The sequence below is a fragment of the Pholcus phalangioides genome, unplaced genomic scaffold (genome assembly GCF_987345545.1).
Source record: "Pholcus phalangioides strain wild (caught in Gottingen) unplaced genomic scaffold, Ppha-v1.0 ptg000009l_1, whole genome shotgun sequence".
NCBI lineage: Eukaryota > Metazoa > Arthropoda > Arachnida > Araneae > Pholcidae > Pholcus > Pholcus phalangioides.
In genome coordinates this window covers 5997838-6022768 of record NW_028301602.1, presented here as the reverse complement: position 1 = coordinate 6022768, position 24931 = coordinate 5997838, and the positions used below count along the sequence as shown (strand labels likewise).

Below are 24931 nucleotides of genomic sequence, written 5' to 3'. Positions count from 1 at the left end.
AAGAAAAGTATGATAATCACGTTAGACACTCAAATTCATTTTATTTGATTTATATGCCCTTTTGTATGCATTTGAAAATTCATCTTCGGTTATAACTTTTCTCAAATAATGGTTATCACATCAATCATGTTAAGAGACTTTTCAATTTATAACTTTTCTTCAACCTATCGAAACCATTTGAATGCCGAATATTAAGAAAAATGATAAAACGCTCAAACAGTGGAAATAATAAATGTTCAATGAACTCTTAAGTGGGTTGGTGCACGCAAATTTTCTAAAAAACACATTTTTGAACTTTTCAATACCCAAATGCTATGGAGTTTTCTGCGTCTAACTACGTTAAACTTTCTACCCCTGTGACAGAAGTATTTTTAAAATATTTTAATATAAACTGCTGGCGAGCATTATTTCTTGAATTGCATTTTTAACTGAGTTGCTGTATTTTAGAAATATATGGCATCCATATTTGTTATGGTCATATTTTTCTTCAACCACCTCTTTGAGAATTTTGCCTGTTGTGGCCTTATATTTGTATTTGTAAAGAAAATTTCCTAGATAAGAACATATTTTTCGAACACCACTCTTTGAAATGTATTGAAACTTTGTGTGTCTCTTAACACTATGGTGTAACGTACTTTAACAGGAGGACTTATTTTATTGAAATTCATCAAAACATTATTATGGTAATGAAGAAATGACCGCCAGAACTTTGCCACTGGACTTATCCCGTTGTCGACATCTCTTCCAGCCCAGGTTAGTGGCAGAGTCTATGCATTATTATGGCACAAAATATGCGTGAATTTTGGTGATTTTTGAAAAAAATTTGCATGGTGTTGAAGTAAAAATTCAAGGAAAAAAATAACTAACAGTTAAAATCCTAAATGTTTGTGTCGCACTGCATGAAAATATTCATAATATTTGAATGACACTTATAATTACAATACTGACACCAAAAACTCTTTTGAGACTTGCTTTTGAACGTGCACTTACCATTTTGTCGAATGATTCTGTTACCATTTTTGTAATAAGAAGAAAAGAAACAAATTAATTCTCGCTAGAGTTATTGCTCGTGATTATTTGTTTGCGCTGCCTGGATACAGGTACGTCACACAGCAGTCATTTATATTATTGATACCAGAAAATACCGCAATAATGATAAAATACTCAAAATATAAATTTTCTGCACACTGTTGTTGATGTCGGAGCTGCACTATGGCTTTCTGTTTCTTGAGATCGCCAATCATGCTTAGAGTTAAAACCATCGAACTGATTGATGGTCTTTGTAATTTTATCATTTTGTCTCCCATCGATCAATCTCCTAAACATTCGAAAAAATTCAGATACATTATATGAGAACCCATATTAACGCCTGGAAAAACTCGTGTTGATTGATACTCAAGGGGATACTATCTAAAAGTCGTTTTTAATCATGTTGATGGGAAAAGTTCTTGTTCTTTTTTTTATTTCATCTAGTATACTTATTTTTTTTTTGTAATTTGTGTATGTTTTCTTATTTTGTGAAAATACAGATCAATTTATTAACTTTTACAGACAAAATATTTTTTCCAGATTAAAAGACAATTTTTCACAATTAATTTACTTCACTTTAATGACTGAACACTGCATGCACAATACAACTTTACTATAGGTAAAAAACATAAAAGCCGGTATTTTCCTTGAACTACCAGAAAAATTGTGATTTTACGCTGGTACGATGTGTCACTTCATTCTAAAATATTAGTTAATCAAGGGAAATAGATTAATACATAAAAGACGCAAACAAAATTTTTCCCTCAATAAATTGGCACGTGCCGATTTCAGGTGTTTTAATACTTTTCATTGATTTTTTTTTCCTCTCACATACCTTAAAGGGCGTTACTCATGGCATGAACAATATACAAGTTACTAAGGAAAGACCCTAGGCTATATTTTACTGGCGAACCGATAATCCTAGAGGCATACTTCCGAATGGAAAAAGTATAAAAATAACGTGCAGAAACGGATCGGATACGTCATTCATCCTGCATTGTATAGTGATTAAAATAAAATAAAATATAACTAACTTTTCATACGGACACCCCGACTTCAAATACCCACTTATAAAGTTTTTGCGCTGTCTGTTCTGAGGACAGCAAAAAAAAAATTCAACTTTTTTAGTGCAGTATTTGGTGAGATATTTGATCATTTGATCATTTTTGTCGCACCACGGTCATTTTCTGCACACGAGGGCTAATTAGACAGGGACCTATAATTTATTGCCGATTCCGAACGGCAGGCTTGTTTTCATACTCATCGAGTGGTTGGTGCGCTAACCCCTCGATGGGGGACTCTCTGCGGTAGCAATTTTTGCTGCGGTCAAGTCGCAGTTTTTTGTTGTACCCCTGTGTCAGGAAAGTTTTCTGACAGGGACGAACTGGGTATCGAACTCGCGACACCTCTAAACATCCTTTGGTACTTTATGCGAGCATTTTATCGACCGGGCTACCGCGCCCCGTGAGATATTTGAATACGAAAATCTGAGAAAACAGCATAAACTCACTATCTAGAAAACAACAGCATAAACTAACGAACAAGCTCATTCTGCTGTTCTACGTGTAATTATTTCCATTGCCCTCAGAAGAGGCAGGGAAACAATTTGCTAATAGAGTTTTCGAGGACAGGGTGTCCGTATGAATAGTTATTTTTTGCATTTTAATAACTATAGTGCCCCTTGCAATATGAATGATGTATCCGAGATTTACACGTTATTTGGATGCGTTTTGTAATTGAATCAGCTGTATTGGAAAACGCAACAGCCACATTCTTTTCGAAATTAGTTATGATTGTTCTCACGCTCTGTAAGCTTAGATTCACCGTTTTGTTGGAAAAAATACCAATCCAATGGCAATAATAGTTTAGTAGGCAACTTAATTTAGTGTTTGTTTCGAAAGGAGCATCAGTCCTGTACCCATGTTTTTTTCAAAACAACTATGATAGCGCTATCACCTGGTCATTCAGTAAAATACTGGCGATCCCAGAATTCCATTGTGTATTGAGTTCTGGGTTGTTTCACTGTATTTTCATTTTTTGTTAGTGTTGCAAACATGGATAGTGGTAGTGAATCTGACGCAAATGATTCGAACGCAGTCCATAATATAAAGCCGAAAAGAGGAAATAGAAATCCAGAAAATTATAAACGAAAGAAAATAAGTAGATGAGTAATGTCTGTGTGTATATATAAAAGGCACGGAAAGAAAATCCAAAAGCTAGAGCTTGCAATTTTTTAAATAGTGTATTGATTAATGGAACCAAACATTCTGTCTGTAAAAATGCATTTCCGAGTTTATATGGAGTATCTTTGAAAAGAGTGAGACGTCTTGCATCGTTGTTTGTTGCGTGTGAATCCTCTACGGAAAACAGAGGTAAGCGTGAAGGCTTTAGAGAAGTACATATATTCCAGGAGACATTTGTGAAAAAATCCACTAACATAATTGAATCTTTTCTTGTGAAGCAAGCTCGCAATGCGAATGGGAATATTAACTACCTAAATACTGATCCAACTATAAAAGCAATGCATTCCTTATTCTGTCAAAAATACCAAGATATTGACGATAGTTATGGATTCTATCTCAAGTATTTTACTAAACACTTTGGCTATGCGTTTGGTAGACCTCAAAAAAATGTGTGTATGTGCGACATGTGACGAATTCGGCCAAAAACTAAGAAGTAATTTTCTGAATGATAATGAAAAACGCGTGGCTTCTGCGGAGTTGTTAAAGCATATGTTTAAAGTGAAAACATTTAGAACGTAGTGAAGAAAGTTGGCAAGATGTGCAAAACACAAGATGATGTCGCCTGTATTTGCGTTGACTACATGCAAGTCACCTACTTATATACCTGTACAGGAGTTTTTTATCGGAAAACCCGTGTGTGCAATTTCTGCATTCACGACACACACATGAAAATGAAATCATCAGCGTTTCACTTATACCATGAGGGATTGAGTAAAAGAGGGCCAAAAGAAGTTTGCTCTTTTATGCAAATACAAATACAAGTACAATGCCACAATAGGCAAAATGCCCAACGAGGTGGCTGAGAAAAAGGTACCCACAACATGTATGGATGTCATATCATTTTTCTAATACAGCAACCCAATTAACAATGCAATCAAAAACATTATAAACAATATATATACATCATAAAATATTATAAAATGCCCATAAAATGTATTTATGGTTGTCTTATTCCAAGTATGGATAGCTTCTCGATTTACCCCAACATGTTTATCGTATTTCTTTTTAAACGTGTCCATTGTGTTACAATTTACTACCTTCGGGGGTAAGTTATTCCATTTATTAACAACACTATTGGAGCAAAATTCCCTGCGACATCATTACCTCGCATTGCCCCTCCAATCGATTGACGGTTACCTTACCAATTGCCAAAAGCAGTCGATTGACGGTTTCAACAGAAATTCAATCATCATTTCCGAGGAAACTCAAGATTTCTAGATGATACTGCACGAATACAAATAACTGTAACGTAACACTAACTATTAACGTTTACAGAAAGTTTCAAAAACATTTTATTACTTTGCTATGTAAGTAACGTTGAATGTTATGTGAATCTATATATTAATAACCAATTTCAATAAATATTAGGTGGGGAACAAAGTTTTTTACCAGAAATAGTAGGTCACGATAGACGAGCTGCAGTATTCGTGTTGCATTACAGCGTAATCGCGATCGTTATGGAAACGTTAAAGTGTGGTCTAGAGTAATATGTAAAATTTCGTTACTCGTTTGCAACTTTTATGTGTAATACGGAACGTGTAAAGCGTCTGTTGAAAAATCTGAAATTTTTCACAAAATCTAAAATTTTTCACATCATTCGGCTTTACTATGGATATTTCTCTCGACACAGTTCAGCTGAAAATTGTCCTGTGCAAGGGCAAGAAAGGTCGCCAGAACAAAAAAAAGGACACACAAGAAGGTCTTATTGCCTGTCTGGTGGGATCACCGTGTATTAATCTCCTCCATATGACTTTCTTCCGGAAAGACGTTTCTTGCATTTTTTTCTGTATCATTTTCCCCCCAAACAATAAATTTCTGGCAAGAACTGTTATATGTCACGTCAAAATAGTGTCTTCGAAGATTTATCTATCCTATGACGAAGGAAATCAGTTCGGAAATTATGTCATCAACGTGAACATATTATTAAATTAAATTAAAAAAAAAGTGTTTAAACCTGAAAAGTTTTACTAGGCAACAACACAGAATATTTCACGCTTGAACCGTCAGCAGAGTCCACATTTCCAACGAACTGAACTCGCAATTGGATCAATACTTATTCGAAAATCAGATATTTGTCCTAACGGGTATCTCCTCCCGACGTGATTAGCTCGAAGGCTTCGTGAACTACCACCGGCATTGTCTCATTTTCTTCCATCAGATTGAGTTTCGTTCGTACGGACTACCAGAGATCAAGCGGGTGTTCAGACATTTCTCCTCCCACCGAATTTCCAGGAGCAACGAAACGGTGATAGAGAAATAGACGAAACGTGACAGGGAATTAATTGTAAAGTCATATTTGTCTTCCTCCCGCATTCCCGACGAAAACAAACTGGAGAAGAGTAGGCAGAGACAGGAACAACAAAAGAAGAAAAAACGGGAGAAGGGAATGATCCGTAGTCACGTACAAAGACAGGACACGAATCCCGATGTTTGTCGATGCGTGAATCAAAATCCCAACTCATGATCCGGAAAAGGCAAACTATTTCGAGGAAGTTGAGCTTGCTCAGGTATATATACATTTGCGTTTATATCGTTCGGAATAAAGCAATTGGTTGAGAGTTTCACGACGTGGGCTGTTGCTTCAAATGTTCCATCCATTGAGGATGAAACATATTCAACGGCGGATTTTCTCTATGCACGAGAATCAACAGATTTAGCTCCGGAACTTGGAATTTTTGAACACGCAATGTTAATCGGGTTGCGAAATATTCGTTTTTGAAGTTTCGATGTTGTTTATTATTTAAACAATGCCGAAATGCATAGTTTGTGATCTGAATGACTTCTGAATTAGAAATATTTACTTGAAATATAACCTACGATTGTGTTTGTGCGCGTGTGTAAGACATACTCAGAATTTAATTTGAGCACACAACAGATTATTTACAGAATCTTTCAACTCCACAGTAATACCTCGAATAACAAACGCTTCGGTTTACGAATTTTTCAGCTAACGAGGATTTTTTTCGTGGTATGTCTACCTCGGCAAGCGAATACGGATCCAGCTAACGGATATGTGAGTTAGCGTATGCTCATGCAACACAGAAGCGCTGTGAGCTGAATTTTCGCACAATCATCATCGGAATAACTGTCTCTTGAGCCCGATTGATATTTGTCTGCCACACTTCCCAGATATATCCCCACTTCTCTTTCGTTACGTTTTGCATTACTTCGTGTAAAATAAAAGACTTAGCTAGTTTTGGTAGTATATTTATAACAGACAGTTTCCAGTGCGCACGAAGATTCTTGACATAAAGCCGAACAGTCCAGAAGCACGTTCTTTCAACGCAATGCTCTTAGCATCAAACTAAATGGTCTGAACGTTCTAAGAGCTAATATTTCTATCTGCCTGCATGAAAATGAGAATGAATCAAGACACCAAGAACTCGAGTGGGCTTTCTTACAAATTTTAAAATGAAAAGATCTTCAAGTTCTTCCTGTAAATTCTCATACATAAAATTGTGCATTCAGTCAGTTTTAGCCCTCGTTCCGTTTTTTCTTCTTTTTTACATTGCTTTTGGAATATTTTGTGTATTTATATGTATCTTTAGATTCTGGTACTAACTGGAACAAATTAAACGATTATCCATAAAAGCCTGTGAGAAATCGCGTTTCGGCTAACGAAGATTTTGGCTTAAAAATATGATTCTAGATCGAATTATCTTTGTTAGCCGAGTTATCACTGTATATAAGCATACATGATGATTCACGAACAGTGTCCAAAAAGAATAAAACTATATGTACTTGATCCTAAAAATTTAAAAAATGAAGTAAATCTTAAAAAAAAAAAAAAACAATCAGGAGAAAAAGTAAGAAATTCAGCTACGATGGTCTCACTCCTGCGAAATAAAAATCTATGAAATTATGAAAATTAAAATATTTATACGTTCCCCAATAACGTCAGTTGGTAAAATATGCGCCTATCCTGATTATATCGAGAAAAAGTTTATTTTCGTGGGATATGAACGAAAATTCGTCGAGATAGGGAAGATTGAAATTTTTGATTTTTATCGATTTTTACGTTAGCATAGCTGTTATAAATGATATTGATATTTAAATGATGATACCTATTGATATTTAACGTGATTGGTGGATAGATCAACAATTATAATTCATGTTTTTTCCAACTACCATTTTACGAAAATATAAAACATTAACATTAATACATTAACATTAACATTAAAACATTTCATTTTATTTTATTTATCTTTTGCTGACAAATTTGTTTCATATACCACCTCAATTTTTAAATAAACCACAAAATTGTCCTTCCCTGCGCTCTTCGTCAAACACGTTATATGAAACATACGCTTCGAGAATTTGTAGATTGAAAATAAGTGCATTAGAAAAAGTGGAAGAGGGCAAAAACAATGGAAATTTTTCTTGTAGGATACTTCTTTTCCTGTATTGAAAAATGCTGTTGAAGTAAATACATGTTCCTGTGCTGCTATCCACGATCTAAAATTGAACATGGGATTAATCTGTTTTTTTAAGGATCAAACTGGATCTTTTAAGATATGTAGTAAAATTAGTTATAGAACAAAGACCACGAGAAAAGAATAAATTTAACAGAAAAGTTCATTGAAAAGAGACCCTGAATTATTAATGTTCTCGTTGCGATAAATTATTTCCTAACTATAATTTAAAAAATTAACGTTCTTCAAAAAGATAATGGTTTCGAAATCTAAAAAAAAAGAAAGAAAAATAGTAATTTCTCAACCATTGATAGCGGCACGTACATATGTTCGATATACATATAATGTTGAAAATATTAAGTCTCATTAAAATTCTTTTTGTTTCTGTATGACTTCATAAAATTATATGTTCCTTTTTTCATAGAAGTTTCATTCAAGCGCGTGTTCCTCGAATGAACAACTCTATCCGTAAACAATACCGATTTCCCATAAGTTTTATGCAAATGACACTTTGCTCATTACCAACTATGCACGTGAGTCTAGAGTTAATTATTTTCATTCAAAAAAAAAGTAACGAGACAAAAGGTAAATTGAAGATAATAATCCGTCAATAATTTTTAATCATTTTAAGGGGAAAAAATCACAAGAGAAGGATATAGCCGTAATTGACTAATCAATTTTCATTGAAATACCTTTGTCTTGCCTGATCATTAACGACGCTATCGTTTTTCTTCCAGATCACTTCTATCGGTAAATCTCCTTCGATGGCGCACTGGAGGGTAACGTTGCTGTTTTCAACCGTTGTCAGGCTGTGGTAAGAATCCAGAACACGTGGCGGCACTGCAAAAGATAACAAGAACGGTTGGGATTTATTTGCGTAGATTTGATGGTCCTTCGGCAGGAATGAAAATACTGGAATAGCAGAGAATGGGCTTTCTTATCTTTTTTTTTTCCCATTATTACCCAGCTAAAAATCATTATTTTTAAAATGATATTTTTATTCCCTGAAAATAAATTCGAAGTCTGTAATCTTCTTATTACGCTATTTCCCAATAAATTTAATATTCTTCGAATCAAAGTATTTTCTTTTCCATTTTTCTGTGGATGGATATCTGCGTAGAGCTTTTCGTTTGATGTACAAATGCAGCCTAAACATCTTTAGGCTGATATTCATTGAAGTTAACGTTGCAATTCCCTTTTTAGGAGTAGTGGAAATAATTACGTGAAAGAACAGTGGTTCTTAATTTGGGGTACACAGCACAATAGTAGAATTACTAAAACAAATCAAAATTGTAGAATATTACTTAAAAATAATAATTTTATTAAATTTATGCTCAAAAGCACCGCTGCAACGCTAGTAGACTGCAACAGTACTATTGTAACGATTTGACAGATTATCGTATTTGTGGTGACATCTCACAATACGAGTATGAAACGTTTCTTTAGTTCTTTTGCAGTCTAGTAGATGACATTATTATCGCATTACATTTACTAGTATTGGACAGAATGTCCCCAATTGTTCGAGAACATTTTCGCTGTAATTACTGCTATTATACAGGGTGGTCTGTTAATGGACCGGCAAACTCAGAGGGTTGTTAGAAGACATCAAGAGAAACAAAAATTGCAACGGTGTCGCAAACCACGTTGAGTGGGTGAAAATCGCGAAAAACGCATGCATGTTTCGACGTCTCGATGAAACGACAAAAAGTACAATAATAACCACAAAAAGATTAACCATAAAAATATTTATCTGATTCATTATTACAAGAGTTTTTGGAAGTGGCATCCGCTGACGTCATTACACAGTCTAAAACGACGTAAAAACTATTCCCGGATGAGCTCGAAGATACCAGGTATGCTTTTGATGTCTGCCGCAGCGACGACAATCCACGCTATGGATACTACACCTCCGGTGTGTTCAAATAAACGAGTGATTTAAGATGTCCCCCCACAGGAAAAAGTCACATGGATTGAGATCTGGCGAACGTGGAGGCCAAACAACGGGTCCCGCTCGTCCAATCCACCTAATTCGGTATGTAACATCGATTTGCGTTTTTCGCGATTTTCACCCTCTCAACGTAGTTTGCGACACCATGTTCCATTGCAATTTTTGCTCCTCTTGACTAACAACTCTCTGAGTTTGTCGGTCCATTAACAAAACATCCTGTATATATTGGGGTTCATCGCAGACACCAAGATTTTCGGGGCGGGGGGAGGGGGTTCCACGACTAAAAGTGTTTTGAAACTACTGCTGAACAACTACATAAGTTTTGCAGGTAGGTAGTTGAATAATACGGTGGGGCAGAACATTTGCTGGTATAGATTCCAGGTCTGCAAATACTGTTTCCTTATTGTTAATTGTTAACATCTTCTTTCACACCAGCAAGATATCGCTTCCTATAATAGACCACACAGAAATATACTAGTGATCTTTATCTTTTCTCCCTCGCTGTCTCCTCTTTATCACTCATTATCGCTGTTAACCCCTAGAATGGGAGTTATTTTGTGTAGTTTCTCTCACCTCAATATTATTTCTGTTTTGGTTTACCTCCATATGATATTTTTTACTTCCTGGCTCTGCCTTCTAGAATTAGCGATGTGTAAATCATTTTTTCTGAAGTGAAGAGTATTTGAGATGGAAGAAGATACAGTTTCTCGAGTTAAAGCAAAATATGCGTAAACTGTATACTTAATACGTATATATAGAAAGGGTGGGGATGTGGTGATAACGGAGGGAAAACCCACTCCCAATTCGAATAGAACTATGAATTTTCAACTTCGTAGACTCAATACTAGTAGTATATGACTAAACAGAAGCAAAACGAAAATGAATAGCTGGAAAACCCACCTCTTATTTTCAGACTTATAATTTTGCTCAGGCCTGGTCCTATGCCATTTTGTGCTTGGCAAAGGTAAGATCCGGCGTCACTTTCTTCGACGTCGGTGAGTCTGAGCGTTCCATTGTTAAATCGATGGGCTCTTGGACTAGAATGTACCCACGTGAAATCACTTGAACCGCTCGAAGCTTCAAAGAAACAATTTAGAAATAGCTTGTCATTAGATGATTCCGATTACAATATATTTACTAACCAATGAGGTTATATGATTCATAACATATGGAGAAGAGGGGCATTAAATGACATTTCTTACATGAGAAGATGAGTTTTTTCCACAGAATTGTGGGTGATGGAAATCCTTTGGCACTGCAGTCGATCCACACAGACCTTCCTAATACAGCTGTGGTGTTTTTGGGCTCCACGATCCACTGTGGGGGAACTGGGAGAACAGATAGAAAGGAAACAGAATCAATTGAAAAATAATTAAGGAATCGAAGTTTTGACTCTTAAAATCCGGTATAAAAAGTCTTGTTCGTTTCCTTTCTTAAGTTTGAAACATTTAACTTGATAATTGATATCCATATGGAATGATGAAATTTATTATTTCACCTAATGTTAATGAACACGCAACGGGGGACGAGTTTGTTTTACACTTTAGCGAATTCTACGGTTTGTTCACTCTATCCAATTGCTAATTCTTGAACGAATTGTATTGGAGGTAATTTCCATTTACATTTTTTCTCTTCAAATATAGTCACAAATCCACATAGAAGTCATTTGAATGAAGAAAATCATTTCTGAAAAAATTACTAAAATTTCAATTAATTTTATCAATAAAAAAAGTTGAAATGTTCCTCCGGGTGACATAAGTCATACTTAGTAATAAATGCGTCATCCATTGTAACATTTAAGAACAAAGAAATCCATTCATTTACGACCGGTATCACATAGTAAAAGCCAGTAAATGTTGAATCATTTTTTTCTTCAATTAATTGGGTTCCCAAAAGGAATTATTTATGGACGATTTATTTTGGCTAATTTATTCATCAGGTAAATAGAAACAACTCCTAATGTTTGGTTTTTTTTATAATGACAGAATTTTTTTTTCGAATTTGTAACATTAATAACTATGAAAATAGTTCAATATTTTTGGAGCTTTTTTTTAAAACATTTTCCCCCCGAACTTTTTTCCTATTACTCCATTTTGTCAGAATTTTGTCTCTTATCCCCCCCCCCCTCCAAGACTCAGCCAACTCATAGGATCCTACAATATATCCACAGCTTCTACCGCCTTCCTTAATAATTTTACTATTCCCCAGGAGGCCATAATGTCAACTTGGGAAACACTGGTTTAGAGCACATCAGAAATCACTAGATCTCTTGCAAAATGTCATTTTATGAAGTGGATTTCTTCCTTTTTTAAGCGGGTGCAAAGTGAAGGAGAAGGGGGAGGGATTTTCCATTGAGTTAGCAAAATATCTGGGCTTTTCATTCTTAAAAGTGGTCGAGATACTTCGTCAATACCGATGAGGGGGTTAAATGTTTTGCTTTAATGATGCATTTTTTGATACAGAATATGCCTAAAATTCACATATTTCATCTTTTCACTACACGATTAATTCTGACAAGAAAGAGATGATTTTTTTTTATTTCCCATGTTAGACCATGAAAAATAAAAAAATACACTAGACATGACCTATAGAGCCCAGGGACTGTGTAAACAATGGAATCCTGTTACATTTTTTTAAAAAAATACAATGATTTGATTTAAGGGAGTTCTCTCGAAAGTGTGACAACATTCGAATAATTATTCATTTGTAATCGAGAGTTACCTCCAAGACTAATGGTTTAGGAACTGGCTATTGCACAACGATGAGACAAGACTGTATAAATATCTGTCTTGTACGTTTTCAATGGAAAATTCTGGATTTATATCTCGAAATCTCGAGACCTTCGAGATTTATAAATGCGATACTCACCATTCACGATGAGATTGATTGTCCTGTTTGCGGACGCTGCGATGTTGGTCGCGATGCACGTGTAACGGCCCCTATCACTGGCCGTAACTCGCTTGATGGTGATGATTGATGAATCCTCAAAAGTGTGGACAGTAGCATCGCCGTGCGCCAAGAAAGGCAGGTCGTTTTTCTTCCACTGGAACCTGATCGGCGTGTCACCTCGAATCACGACGCACAGCAACTTGGCTCTGTTCTCTTCGTCCATCGTAATTGACTCCGGTAAAACGATGCGGTTAATTTCTGGGGCAACTGTAACCGAGAAAACCCGCCAACATTATTGATGGCAGTGATTACACACATCAATCGCTGTTCAACATGCGAATTCGGGGAAGATACGTTTCCTCATACAAGAAGTGCCCAAGAAGTGAATATTTTATTCCTACAGACACCATTTTTCTTGAGAATTTCCTCTTAAAAAATTTATAATTCAATTGGATATTCTTTAAAAAAAGCCATCAATTTTCAAATTGTGAATATTAATCAGAAAAATCTTTTTTTTCTTCAGTAATAACATTTTTATCAAATGTGTAAATAAAAATTTTAGTGTGGTTAATTTATAACGCATTCCGTGTTCAAAAGAAAAGAAAAATATTTTGTAAATGTTTGTAAAAATTAATAAAGAAAAGGGTATTTATATTTATCTTCAATTAGTGTGTGGGAAAAAAATTGTGTTTTTAGTGAGATAATTGTAATTTCATTCAATATTAAGTTTATTTTATCTCTAATTATTCAGTTTTTTAACATTAATTCCCCTCTTTTTAATCCCCTTATAAAATTACCATTTTTTTTTTCATTTCGTGAGAAAAACGTCGTTCTTGGTTGTTTTTCTATTCACATTGTGAATATGAATATACTTTTTGATTTTATTTTTTCTACTACCGACTTTCTTCAATATGTACCTTTTACTTTATGTCTTTTTCTTAATATTGCGGACGTGTTTTTTACATGTTGAATAGAGTTGTTGTTACCCATACATATGTCTTTTATTTTATTACTTCAATCACATTTAAATTTTTATTAAAAACATTTAAACCAAATAAATTATGTATCTCTGATTATAAAAAATTTCTCAATTTTTCCAGGAATTTTATATTTGACCTCCCAGTTGCTATGCTCCGTTATACTCCATCATCACCAATCCTTTGGACAACCTTGATACATGTACCGTTCAGTATATACAGGGTGATTCAAAACTCAACGTATAAACTTTTAGGGGAGGTAGAAAACACCAAAACAAAACAGAATCTGAATTAACGAACAGAACACTGAGGATGGTAAGAACTTTGAGCACTTGTTGTAAAACTTAACTTGTCCACGTACTATCATCATGTAAAGTATCACTAACTAAATAAGTTTTTCCACTTATTATTGGTTTGCCATTTCTGCATCTTTGTTCATCCTCCAGCTGACCAGGCTGGGGTTTCATGTCATACATTCCTGTGTTATACAGACTTGTGATTTTTATGTTTTCTGCTTCCCCTAAAAGTTTGTATGTTGCGTATTGGATCATTCCGTATATGTATATACGCTACAAGGAATAAATGTTTGTATCTGCTTCTATAGAATAGTGGTAACGCACTCTTCCCGAATGTGAGAGGGCGTTGGATTAAGTCCTCGTAGAGGCAGAGGTGACCTCCTCTTTCTAAAAATCACCATATTTATATGAATAGCCAATTTACAGCATATTTTATAACAATCCTAATACATAAAGTCGCTGTTATAATGCATCATAGTGGATTGGTTCTGGCATTTCAGAGGTGTTTTTTTTTTCCTATAAAGAAGAGCAAAATCATTTTTTAAATGCAATTTTTCTTTCCTTTCAGAATCTTAAGGGTTACACGAAAAGTAACCGCTAGGCAGGACAGCAAAAATTTGATTATGGTTTATTTCTATGGTTGCTTTTTCTCACTGTGGACTTATTTTCTTCAGACCACAGGGAGTTACGCCTTGTTTTAAAGGGTTGTGTAAGTTTTGAGGTAGAAATATGGTTGAGTGTGAACTTTAGGAGCTTCCGCAATTAAAGTTGAACTTTCAGGGGGGTTTTAAGAGGACTTCCAGGAGAATGTGCTTCCAGGAAAAGTGTGATTTTTTACATGAAAGTTAGCAACGAAATACTGAAAAACATTGTGAATGTATTTTTCATTCTCTTGGCTGAAAAAAATTAACGAAGTTAATTAGTATTTCTTCACCAAAAAGTTTTGAGAAATAAGGATTTGCTGACATTTATGATTTTAATGCATTTTTTCCCTTTGTGTATGAAATATGAAATCATTTTGAAAATTCAAAAAAAAGATAATGCTCTGGTTTGAATGTGATATGTTTGTCAATTCAATTGAATACATAAAAATGATTTTTGCAGGATAGAACCTCTGGTTCTTTGAATTTCATGAAGTGATCATTTAGATTAGATAGCACGCCCTCACCGATGATCATTCAATCAAATTGAAGGAAATATGAATGCCGCAGACGCATTTTGTACAGAGAGGGTACTCTGATATTTCCAAGAAACCTAAAACCACTACAGAGAGAAGGAGCAAAAACCAAATCCAAGTTAGATCCTGACTTCATGGAACGCATGAAACTTTCTTCTCCGTGATCGCATTAGAATGAACGAACGAAACAGTTAAAATTATTCTACTGCCAACCCGGGAGAAGTTTCTGAAAGTTTGGTAAACGGGCATTTCCAGTAAGTTGAGCTTGTATTAAAAAAAGCAGAGCTAGTCATGAAAAGACTAGCAAAAAACTAAATCATCTGTGTTCGCCGCCATCAGTTTCGTCTATATTTTCTGATGATATGAACCGATTGCGTTGAAGAAAACCTGTGTCGTTACTCAAACTCACAACAGCCCTTCAGCTCGAGAAAATCTGATTAATTCAACGAAGGCAGCGAAAATCTAATCCGTTACAGACAAAGGATATATTGACAATGACGGAATCCCCAAAGACTAATTACTCCCACACACAGACAAAGAGCAACAATGGTGGAAGACTGATGCTATCGATAGTCTGGCGACGTTTCGTAAATCGACGCGTTAAAGGCTGGAACTATATAGCGACAATAAAGGGATAGAAAGGGTGACACACTAGTTTGATACAATGCGTAGATAATGATTGAAACACACGAAAATAATCGTAAATCCGCACCAATGACACCGTTTTCTAATAAAAAATAAAATTTGAATATCACGTTAAAATATTGAAAAAAGAAAACTATCCACACTCTCTTGAAATCGGCAGCATGCATACAATAATAAGAGAAAAATTCCAAAATGCATCAGTGTCTACGAAAAATTATTAATGCATTCAAGTACTTCAATATTAATTTGCATATCTAGTAAGACATACAATCCAAAGAGAGAATCACTTTTCCGAAAAAAAAGAGAACAACGTCGAGATATATCTAAAAAGTATATCAATTCTCGAAAAACCTCGAAAATAAGTGGTACTAATTAGTACGAAATTTCGAAGAATTTCTGATTGAATATTGATTTGGAGAAAGATATACCGGGAAAAAAGTTGAGATAGAGTTACATGAGATCTTGTACAGTATTGAGTACTTCTCCACTAGCTTGGTATATATAGACATCCAATGAAGACAAAATGTGAGGGGTGGAGAAAAGAGAGATGAAAAAAAAGTAAGAAAATTTCCAAGAACTAAAAGATAGAGAGAGAGAGAGCTTCAAGATTGAATGGGATCAATAGCTTAATTGCTTCGCAACGAAAGTTTCTAGGTTAAGAAGAAACTTAGTTTCGGAGGAACTCACGTTTTATCGCTGCTTGAAAACTAGCAGAGGAATCTTCTCTTGTGTAATATGGTGTGTGTGTGTGTGTGGAGGGAAATGGGAAGTGAAGAGAAAGTCAAATCACAGAAAACAGGTCTTGGTATAATTTGCATTGGGAATTAGACGATGATTGCAACAGTTCAAAAACTCCGATCTTGTTTTCTGAGCACTGATTTATTTCCGCTGAAAACGGACTAACATTTGCATGTTTAATGCTTTTCGGTACGGCGATGATCTCTCCCTCTCTCCTTTCTATCCATACTTTTCTGGGAACAGATGATTCTTACTTTTGTGTATTTGTATACATTATTCGTGCTGATCATTATAGATACGAATATATTTTTTTTGTTCCGTTCGTGCAGACAATCTTTGAACGGTTGAAGAGTAAAAAAAAAAAAGGTAAATATTATCATAAGTGTCGAGGGAAGAGAAGAACTGAGACGTGAAAATACTATTTAGATATATTTTAGATGTTAAGAGTCTAGCTGAATGCATACAAGACGGAATCTCTGTCTCTGAAGGCTGGAATTCGAGACAATATCTAGCTTAAACGATATTTCTCTCGTTTGAATCATAAATCTGTAGAATAGTTGGCGATATATCTAAAAGCTATCGAAAATATTACTATAAACTCAAACTTATGATTATGGAAAATTGATTGCAAAAATACATACGATATTCATCGAGAAGTATGGAATTTATGCAATCGATATTCAAATGATAATTCATTCTCTTGTGAACACAATATAATTATGCCTTTGGCCGGTATTACACTATAAAAGTTTGGTAAAAGTCCTTTTATAAAACTTGAAAAATGCAGCCAATAAAGTCACCGATTGCATTTTCTAGAATGTAACCAATAACCTTATTGGTTAGATTTTTCAAGTTTTATAAAAGGGATTTTATCAAACTTTTACAGTGTAATACCGGCCTTATAGATACTGCAAAGATAGCATTTAATTTCATTTTCATTAGAATTAATTGAGAGTATTTATATGTTAGCTGGGGTGTCACGACCCCTGTAGACGAATTTTCAAAAATGACTTCAGAAAATATTTCATTCAATTGCAAATGAAATGCAAAAAAATTCGTGGCAATCGGTTAATTTGTTTTTTCTAAATAAAAAAAAGAAATAACGAATTGTATAGGGTTTATAAACGTACACACGAAAAAACGATTTGAAAGCGATATTCTAAGATTGCCGTTTTTGAGCTCATTCGTAAGATTAAAATAAACTGTACTGCCCCAAAAAATCTAATTTTGCAGAAATGTCTATTTGACATGTATTAGTAAAATGAACCTCGGATTTAGCAACTGACTAATGAGAAATATTTACAAAAAATTTTGAATTTCGATTTTTGAAATGTATATATATTTTTCAAACTTCAAAAAATCATGAAATTCTAACGAATGGTAAGATATCCAAGTTCGAGGTCCATTTTACTAACACATATCAAATAAACACTTATGGAAAATTTCAGAATTTTTGAGGCATTTTTTTTTTTTATCTTACGAATGTGAACTCAAAAACTGAAATCTAAGAAAACCGCGTTCAAAGTATTTTTTCTTGCATACGTTTAGACTATAATTCATTATTTATTTATTTTATTATGGAAAAAAAAAATTACCGATTGACACGAAATTTGTAGTATTTTATTTTTTTATTTGCAATTGAATGAAATATGTTTTTATGAATTTTTAAAAATTCGACTTCAGGGGTCGTGTTACCCCTTAAATGATTGAAAAATGTTTTTTTTTTATGTTGCATTAAATACTATTTTTGTTTTATAAATGTATAAATATCGTGTGATCATCTGATATGTATTATTCTTTATGAATCTGCCGTAGAAGTTTCGTTCGAACAGTCAGGTTGAAAAAAATTGATTATTTCTGTTAAATACCATGAATATGTTTTCTTCGAGCGAATACAATATATTTCCCCAAGAATGAGAGAAATACTAGTGATAAATTTTTCAGCGCAGTGTAAGAGTACTTATTTTCAATATTGCTTATTACTTGACCTCATCTTTGATTTTGGGAAAAGAACGAAAAGAGAAATTGCAATTACTCACCTACGATAGAAACATGAGTGGATCCAGATGCACTCTCACCATCCGGACTGTAGACTTCGCATCTATAGCGACCCTGATCCGAAGATCTTTGGATGTACTGAATAGTTAGCAAACCGTTTGGAGTTACGCGTTGTCGGGGGTCTTGAGGAAGCAACTGCTCCGCTGCAGAATACAAACACACATAACAAAAGAATGACGAAATAAATTAATTAGTACTCGGGAAACAAATACAAATACGAAGACAACAACAGACAAAATGCTCAACGAGGTGGCTGAAAAAGATGGTCGCAAAAAATATGAATGTCGAATATATATCTAAAACTATATCAAAAATACAACGAACCCAATATAATAGCAATAAAAACCAATAATTTGAAAACGAATATAACGATAAATAATAAATATATTTATTAATCTCTGACGGGCTGGGGTGATCATCGGAATTGAGTATGTATTTTTGATACGAAAACCGGCTAAATGAAAATTAAATTTAAATTAATTTAATTAATTAAATTTAATTTATAGTCATTTTAAATAAATAACCCTGATTTCAGTGGTTTTTTTTTATTCCCTTTTTTTTAATACGTGGGTTATGTAATGAATGCTTGGCGGGTATTGGCCATCCACTGTGAAAAATTCCCAACAACAAAAACCAGGTAAAGTTCACATCAGATGACTCAGATACCAATGGATTAGAAGAGGAATATTTAATTTATGATAGTACTTGCGATTTCTAAGCGGTGTACAGTAAGATATTTTTTGCAAGTGCATAGAGATATTTATAGTGGATGATATTACTACATCGAAAGTACGTACTAATCGGGTTGTGATTACCAGCCACAATCGAATCGTCGGGTTTAAGAAGGGAATAAACACCACGAATAGGAAAATTGCTTTTTGAACCCAAAAAAAGTATCTCTAAGCTTCGCTCCACACTTGAGTGGTGAGAAATAAATAGAAAGCAGTCCCTATATAGAGGCAGATATAGGACCAAAAATTGGTTTATTGCATAAAAAAACCTACCACTTCAACAGTTTTTTTTTTTTGATTTCTCAAAAACTTGAGATTTTTGGATTTATAACATTTTTAAATGCGACGATTCAATTTTAACACCGAACTCCAATGTAGTTACGTGGTGCAGCTGTAAATCATTTAAAATTATTATGTCGTTCGCAAAGTTGCCATTAATGTAAAAAAATTTGGAATATCTTATGTAAACACTAATTTAAACACCCAATCACGGTTTCCTCGAGTCTAGACTTCCGATCTGTGAAGTTCTTAAAAATAAAAAAAAAATGAACAGTTTTGAGTAGTGATCCTATTACGACCCGTACTGCTCACAAGTGACCAAAAAAAATATTTCAGTATACTCATAAACCGATGCTCAGCAGCGGGACCCATCACCTCTCCCCAACATATCAAAAAGAAAATATTTCAATTCATAACCTAGAAATAATACCTAATACCTTTCACCATTCACCTCAAAAATAAATAAATAAATGAACGGCAAAAACCATCTCCAGATATTTAAATCGCAATATACAAAACACAAACAACAAAAATTTCGATTGAAATTCACGCTGGAATAAAACCACAATAATAATAATAATTCGATAAAAAACACACACACACACATTTAAAACGCATGAATTATTTCCATACATTTGAATCCTTTTAACTTGGGGGAAAAATACTGTTGATATTATCAAGCCATAACCACACAACATGATAAACTTCAATAACAATTTTTTATTTGAAAAACAATTCCGAAACAAAAAAGATATTATTATTTTTTTTTTTTTTGTCTAGAAACTGATACTTTATTTTCAGTTGAATCTCATACCCACTCCATCACCCTTTATAGCAGCCAAAAAAAAAGTGTATATATTTGATAGTTTCCTCTTAAATAATTTTTTTTTGAAACATTTTATGTGGAGACCAAAACTATTTTTTTTGCTCTTTTAAATAATGTTGAATAAAAACACTCCGGCAATAAATCTAAATTATCAATGATATTATTATTCTTTCTTTCCTATTCAAAAAATAAAAGAGGTTTGAATCTAAAATACAAAAGTCTCTTAAAAATCTACTTTCATAGTTTTTATGCATAAAAATATTTTTTCCCACTTTTTTTTTTCCTTTTTAAACTAATCCCGAAATAATACGAAAATAAAAAAACAATAAAAAAAATAAATCACGTTTTCTTGGGGAAAAAATATTTTATTCCGTTTTTTTCAAACCTCCCTCCATTCAAATGGTAAAATTGAATGGAATAAAAAAATAAGAAAGAAAAGGAATACCATTGCTGGTAGAAATACAAAACGATTCGTGCGAAATTTACTTCGGATAAAGCTTATTTCTCCGAGGATGGAGGAAATAACCCAAAAAGAATACCATTAATGCAACCAAATAGCCTTTTTTTTTAAGGTTGTTATACTTTTATGCTTTTTTTTCGTCTCATTTTCTTTTCTCTATTACATTTACAAACCTTATATCCTATCATAAAGAGGTTCACTCTTTTCTCCCTTTGTGGAAAGAGATTGTGTCTCTAATGGCGTGGCTTCCGTTTCCCAGTGTAATGACAGTGTAAGGTTCAGTTATTGGAACTGTAGAAAATCGGAAGATGTATTGTTTTTCCATTTTTTTTTTTTTTTAAAATATATAATTTTTATGTATGCTTTTATTAACCTTCATTTACCTTTGAACCATAAGATTTTATCGATGGGATATCCTCCATATGGACATTTTAAAGTGAGTTGATCTCCGCTTACAGCTGTTCGGTTTATGAGATTGCGTACGAATGGTGGGCCGTGGACGTTTAGCCTGGATGAGTGTGTTGCTGTTCCTACGTCATTGGCTGCCTGGAAAAAAAAATAGAAATGCGCAGTGCTTTAGATTTTATTCCTTTCACAGATTCTAAAGTTATCTTTAAATTCTTAAAGCTAGTAAATTACGATTTCCTTGACGACATCGGTCGATTCTTGTACCGTAAAATCAAACAATGCAGTTATGTTTTAGAGTGAATTTTCTTTAAACTTGTGTGTATATTAGAATAATAAGCTATCGATCGCTGACAATTATGATAATTTATTATATCTGAAGATAAGTTTCTAAGACCGTTTGGGACGTTCTGTTAAAATAGATTGGGATTTGAACTTTAATTGCGTGAAAAACTTGAATAATCATGCTACAATAAATTTTGCAATATAAGTTTCATTAAGGTCTAGGCTCTAACATGATTATTTACTTATCATATTGGATGTTAGGTAATCCACCATATTAACTTTTTTGTGGATTTTCTGTGATTTAATATTTGGGCACCTCATCAATTCTTCTGTTTGAAAATTGATATATTTTTATGTTTTTGTAAATAAACTATAAAATCTCATTATAGATTACATAACAATATAAAAGGCAGGAGCATCTATTGAATGTTATTGGCTTTGTTTAATACAACAGCAGTTAATACAAAATTATCCATCTTCAATGTTAATGCATATTTGACCAAGCGTTGAAGAAATAAAATAAACATTTCATGAAATTTTCATGTGATTTTTCATAAAATTTATTTGAGCCATGGATTTTGATTCATGATTTTTCAAATAACTTCAAGCGAATTTCACGCAAAATTATATCTTTAGTCTTTTTGGAACATAAAATTAAGTTGAAGAAGTGTGTATGAATGCACTATAATCATTTAAAGCTGTGATCCTATGTAGAAGAAGATGGTCATACGTAGATTCTGTGACACATGACTATTGTAGAGTCAAATATTAGGAATACGATAATGACAATAATGAATTTTACGAAAAGTTTGTGTGTACTATAGATGTTCCCCATAGAGTCTAAACTAATCCTTGAAAATTTCAAGGAATTGGTTGGTTAACCATTATGAATTAACTATTATAAATTATGAATTGCTAGTTGCAATTCATAATTTCATTGAGGTTTAGATAGTGAGTCCGTACGAGTAATAATGTCCCAGACTGCACATATTTTAGTAATTATTTTTCCTGATTTTGATTGTTCTGTATCTGTCCGCATGTGTAATGATGTTTTAGATTCTGATTGTCCGTATTTATGCAATCGCCTAGTTTTCCAGATCTTTACCGCATCTTTCCATGCTCTATATTTTCCGCTTTTTCTTTTTTTTTGTCTTGCCAAGTAAAGAGCTGTCAGCCATGACAGGGACTTTTGAATAAATAAATAGGATAGGATAGGAAATACCGACCAAAGATCAGGATCAATAGCTTTCTTCATCATGAATTCATTGCTGAGATCAATTTAATCCGTGTGATAACTCTGAGGTGGAAGGAAAGACGAAAAAAGAAAAAAAGCCAAAGAAGTCCACAAGCTTATCCTTCGAATTCGCCGATTAGAGAAGTAATAAATAAATAAAACATTTTTACGTGATTCGTGCTGGGTGAATAAGTAGGTATTTTTTTGAAAAGGTAATCTTCATGAGTACTTTCAAATTGTTATAACTGTAAGTAGGACTCTTTGAAACCAGTCACAACAAGACTGCAAACAGCTGTGTGGTTCATTTTTGACGTCGTTCCAAGTTCGAGTTGTAGTCGTGATTCTGGAAATGTAATAATGATGAGTGTTGTACAGTAAAACAAACATTTCTATCTAAAATAGCTGCCCAGATCGAAGATGAATTGTAATGAGTTCACGGGGACTCTGCACCATCATTAAAGATTATTTATATTTTGATCAACGAATTTAAACCGGCCGCACGTCCACCGAAGAAGAGGAGCTTCCTGTGTGTCCGGTTTAGGCCACCACCCTGGAAATCATTAAAAAAGTATAAGGCATCATCATGGAAGATGACGGATTGAAGTTGCTCGAGATAACTGTTGCTGTGGACATCGTAATAGAACGGGTTCACAATATTACCCATGATACATCAAAAATTCCATCTATTTTCCTGGAATTGATCAGGATTGAACACAAACGAACACAAAAGACATCTCAAAAGAGAGTTTGTCAATTTTGTCTTATAACCCGTAAGAATTCCAGCGTTGATTTTTGGCTGTAGGCGAAACACGTATTCACAAGTATTCACCAGAGTCGAAACAGCAATCAGAGCGGTGGATGGAGAGAGAAGCAAAGGCTGTTTTTCCCAATAAAGTGATAGTCACATTTATTGGGGATTTTTTCAAGACATTTATCTACATAAACTACCTAAAGAAGGGCCTTAAAATTTAAGGCCCTTCTTTAGGTAGTTTATATAGATAAATGTCTTGAAAATTACAGATAAATGTTTTGAAAAAATTTTCTTCTTTTTTGAAGAAAATTTTGCAACATTAAGAACATGGATTTATATATTGAATTTATTTATTTATATATTGCCGAACATATTTTCTGGGAATTTCGTAATAACAGCTGCAGCTAAAATGGCCAAGATTGCCGCACAAAAAAAAACTCGAACTCACTAAGCTTTGCACAAATCTCACATCCACTAAATTCTACGGATTCGACCCCACATGAGTTTTTCCTCCTCCTACCCTCCAATATTAAGTTTCGGTTTGTGGTAATTTGTTTTTATCAAATAAATATATCCACGCGTTCTCTTATATAGGCTTTTGAAACGCCAACAATATTGCATAAATAAATAAATAAAGAACCATTGCAGCTGTGAATCCCATTTTTGAACAGTTAGAGGAAGATGCAATTTTATGGCGTGATAAATAAATCTGAATATCATTGAAACATGTGTGTGCGGCTTCAAGGAGACTATGTTGAAAATTAAAATAGAATTTTTCCAGAAAAAAAATGTGAATACCATTTTATCAGGGCTATATACATAGGACTGTTTCGTCGCTTTGATGTTGACCTTACCTGCAATTTTTCCCTTGCGCGGACGACAGCTCTTCAATACAGTACGCTTTTATAAGCTGGATTACTTTAAGTTTTTTAGATACTTATTTTTTACTGTTTAAAGTGAGTGATCTCTCGTTTATGGTGGTATTTTAGTGTCCCAGGAATGCGCGGAAATGTGCGTACTTCTATATATATTTTTTATTCTTGTGTAAATCGGTGATAAGCAAATATGAGTTCTTGTGCAATTGTAATGTGCAAAAACAATTTTCAATAAGACAAAGAAACTTGGGATTCAAGTCACTTATCATACTTTGTTCTAAAGACCCAGAGACTTGTAAAATATGGGTGCCCAAAGGTGAGAGAGGCTCGATCCAGTAAAAACTGTAAGTACGCTTATATTTACTTCCCATGCTTTTATGTTGCCGTTGTATTGGTAATAACGAATTTCAAAGCTTTTAAAAGCTACACCTAATTCAAACGAAAACAAAGAGGTAAATAAAAATTGTTATAAAGTTCAGAAGATAATTGAAATTATCTTCCTCGAGTGGGCTTTCAATCAACCCAATAAACGTTAACGTACGTGATTCAACGGAAATGAATCCGAGGAAAATATTCTTAGTGTTATTACCTTAGGGGCCGTTCAAGTATTACGTAAGCAAATTTTTAGCCATTTTTGACCCCCTCCTCCCCCCCTTGTCAGCAAAATTTCGTC

General features: G+C 33.8%; 1 protein-coding gene across 1 annotated transcript in view; it reads right to left on the bottom strand.

Moving 5' to 3' along the window:
• LOC149081678 (cell adhesion molecule Dscam1-like) overlaps positions 1–24931 on the bottom strand; it is a 205439-nt gene that overhangs the window by 88264 nt on the left and 92244 nt on the right. The window contains exons 9-14 of the mRNA XM_089237082.1: positions 21092–21254; positions 18394–18555; positions 12501–12788; positions 10835–10960; positions 10533–10709; positions 8377–8524 (exon numbers count right to left, since the gene is read on the bottom strand). Coding sequence (XP_089093208.1) covers positions 8377–8524; positions 10533–10709; positions 10835–10960; positions 12501–12788; positions 18394–18555; positions 21092–21254 — 1064 coding nt within the window. The remainder of the gene's footprint in view (positions 1–8376; positions 8525–10532; positions 10710–10834; positions 10961–12500; positions 12789–18393; positions 18556–21091; positions 21255–24931) is intronic.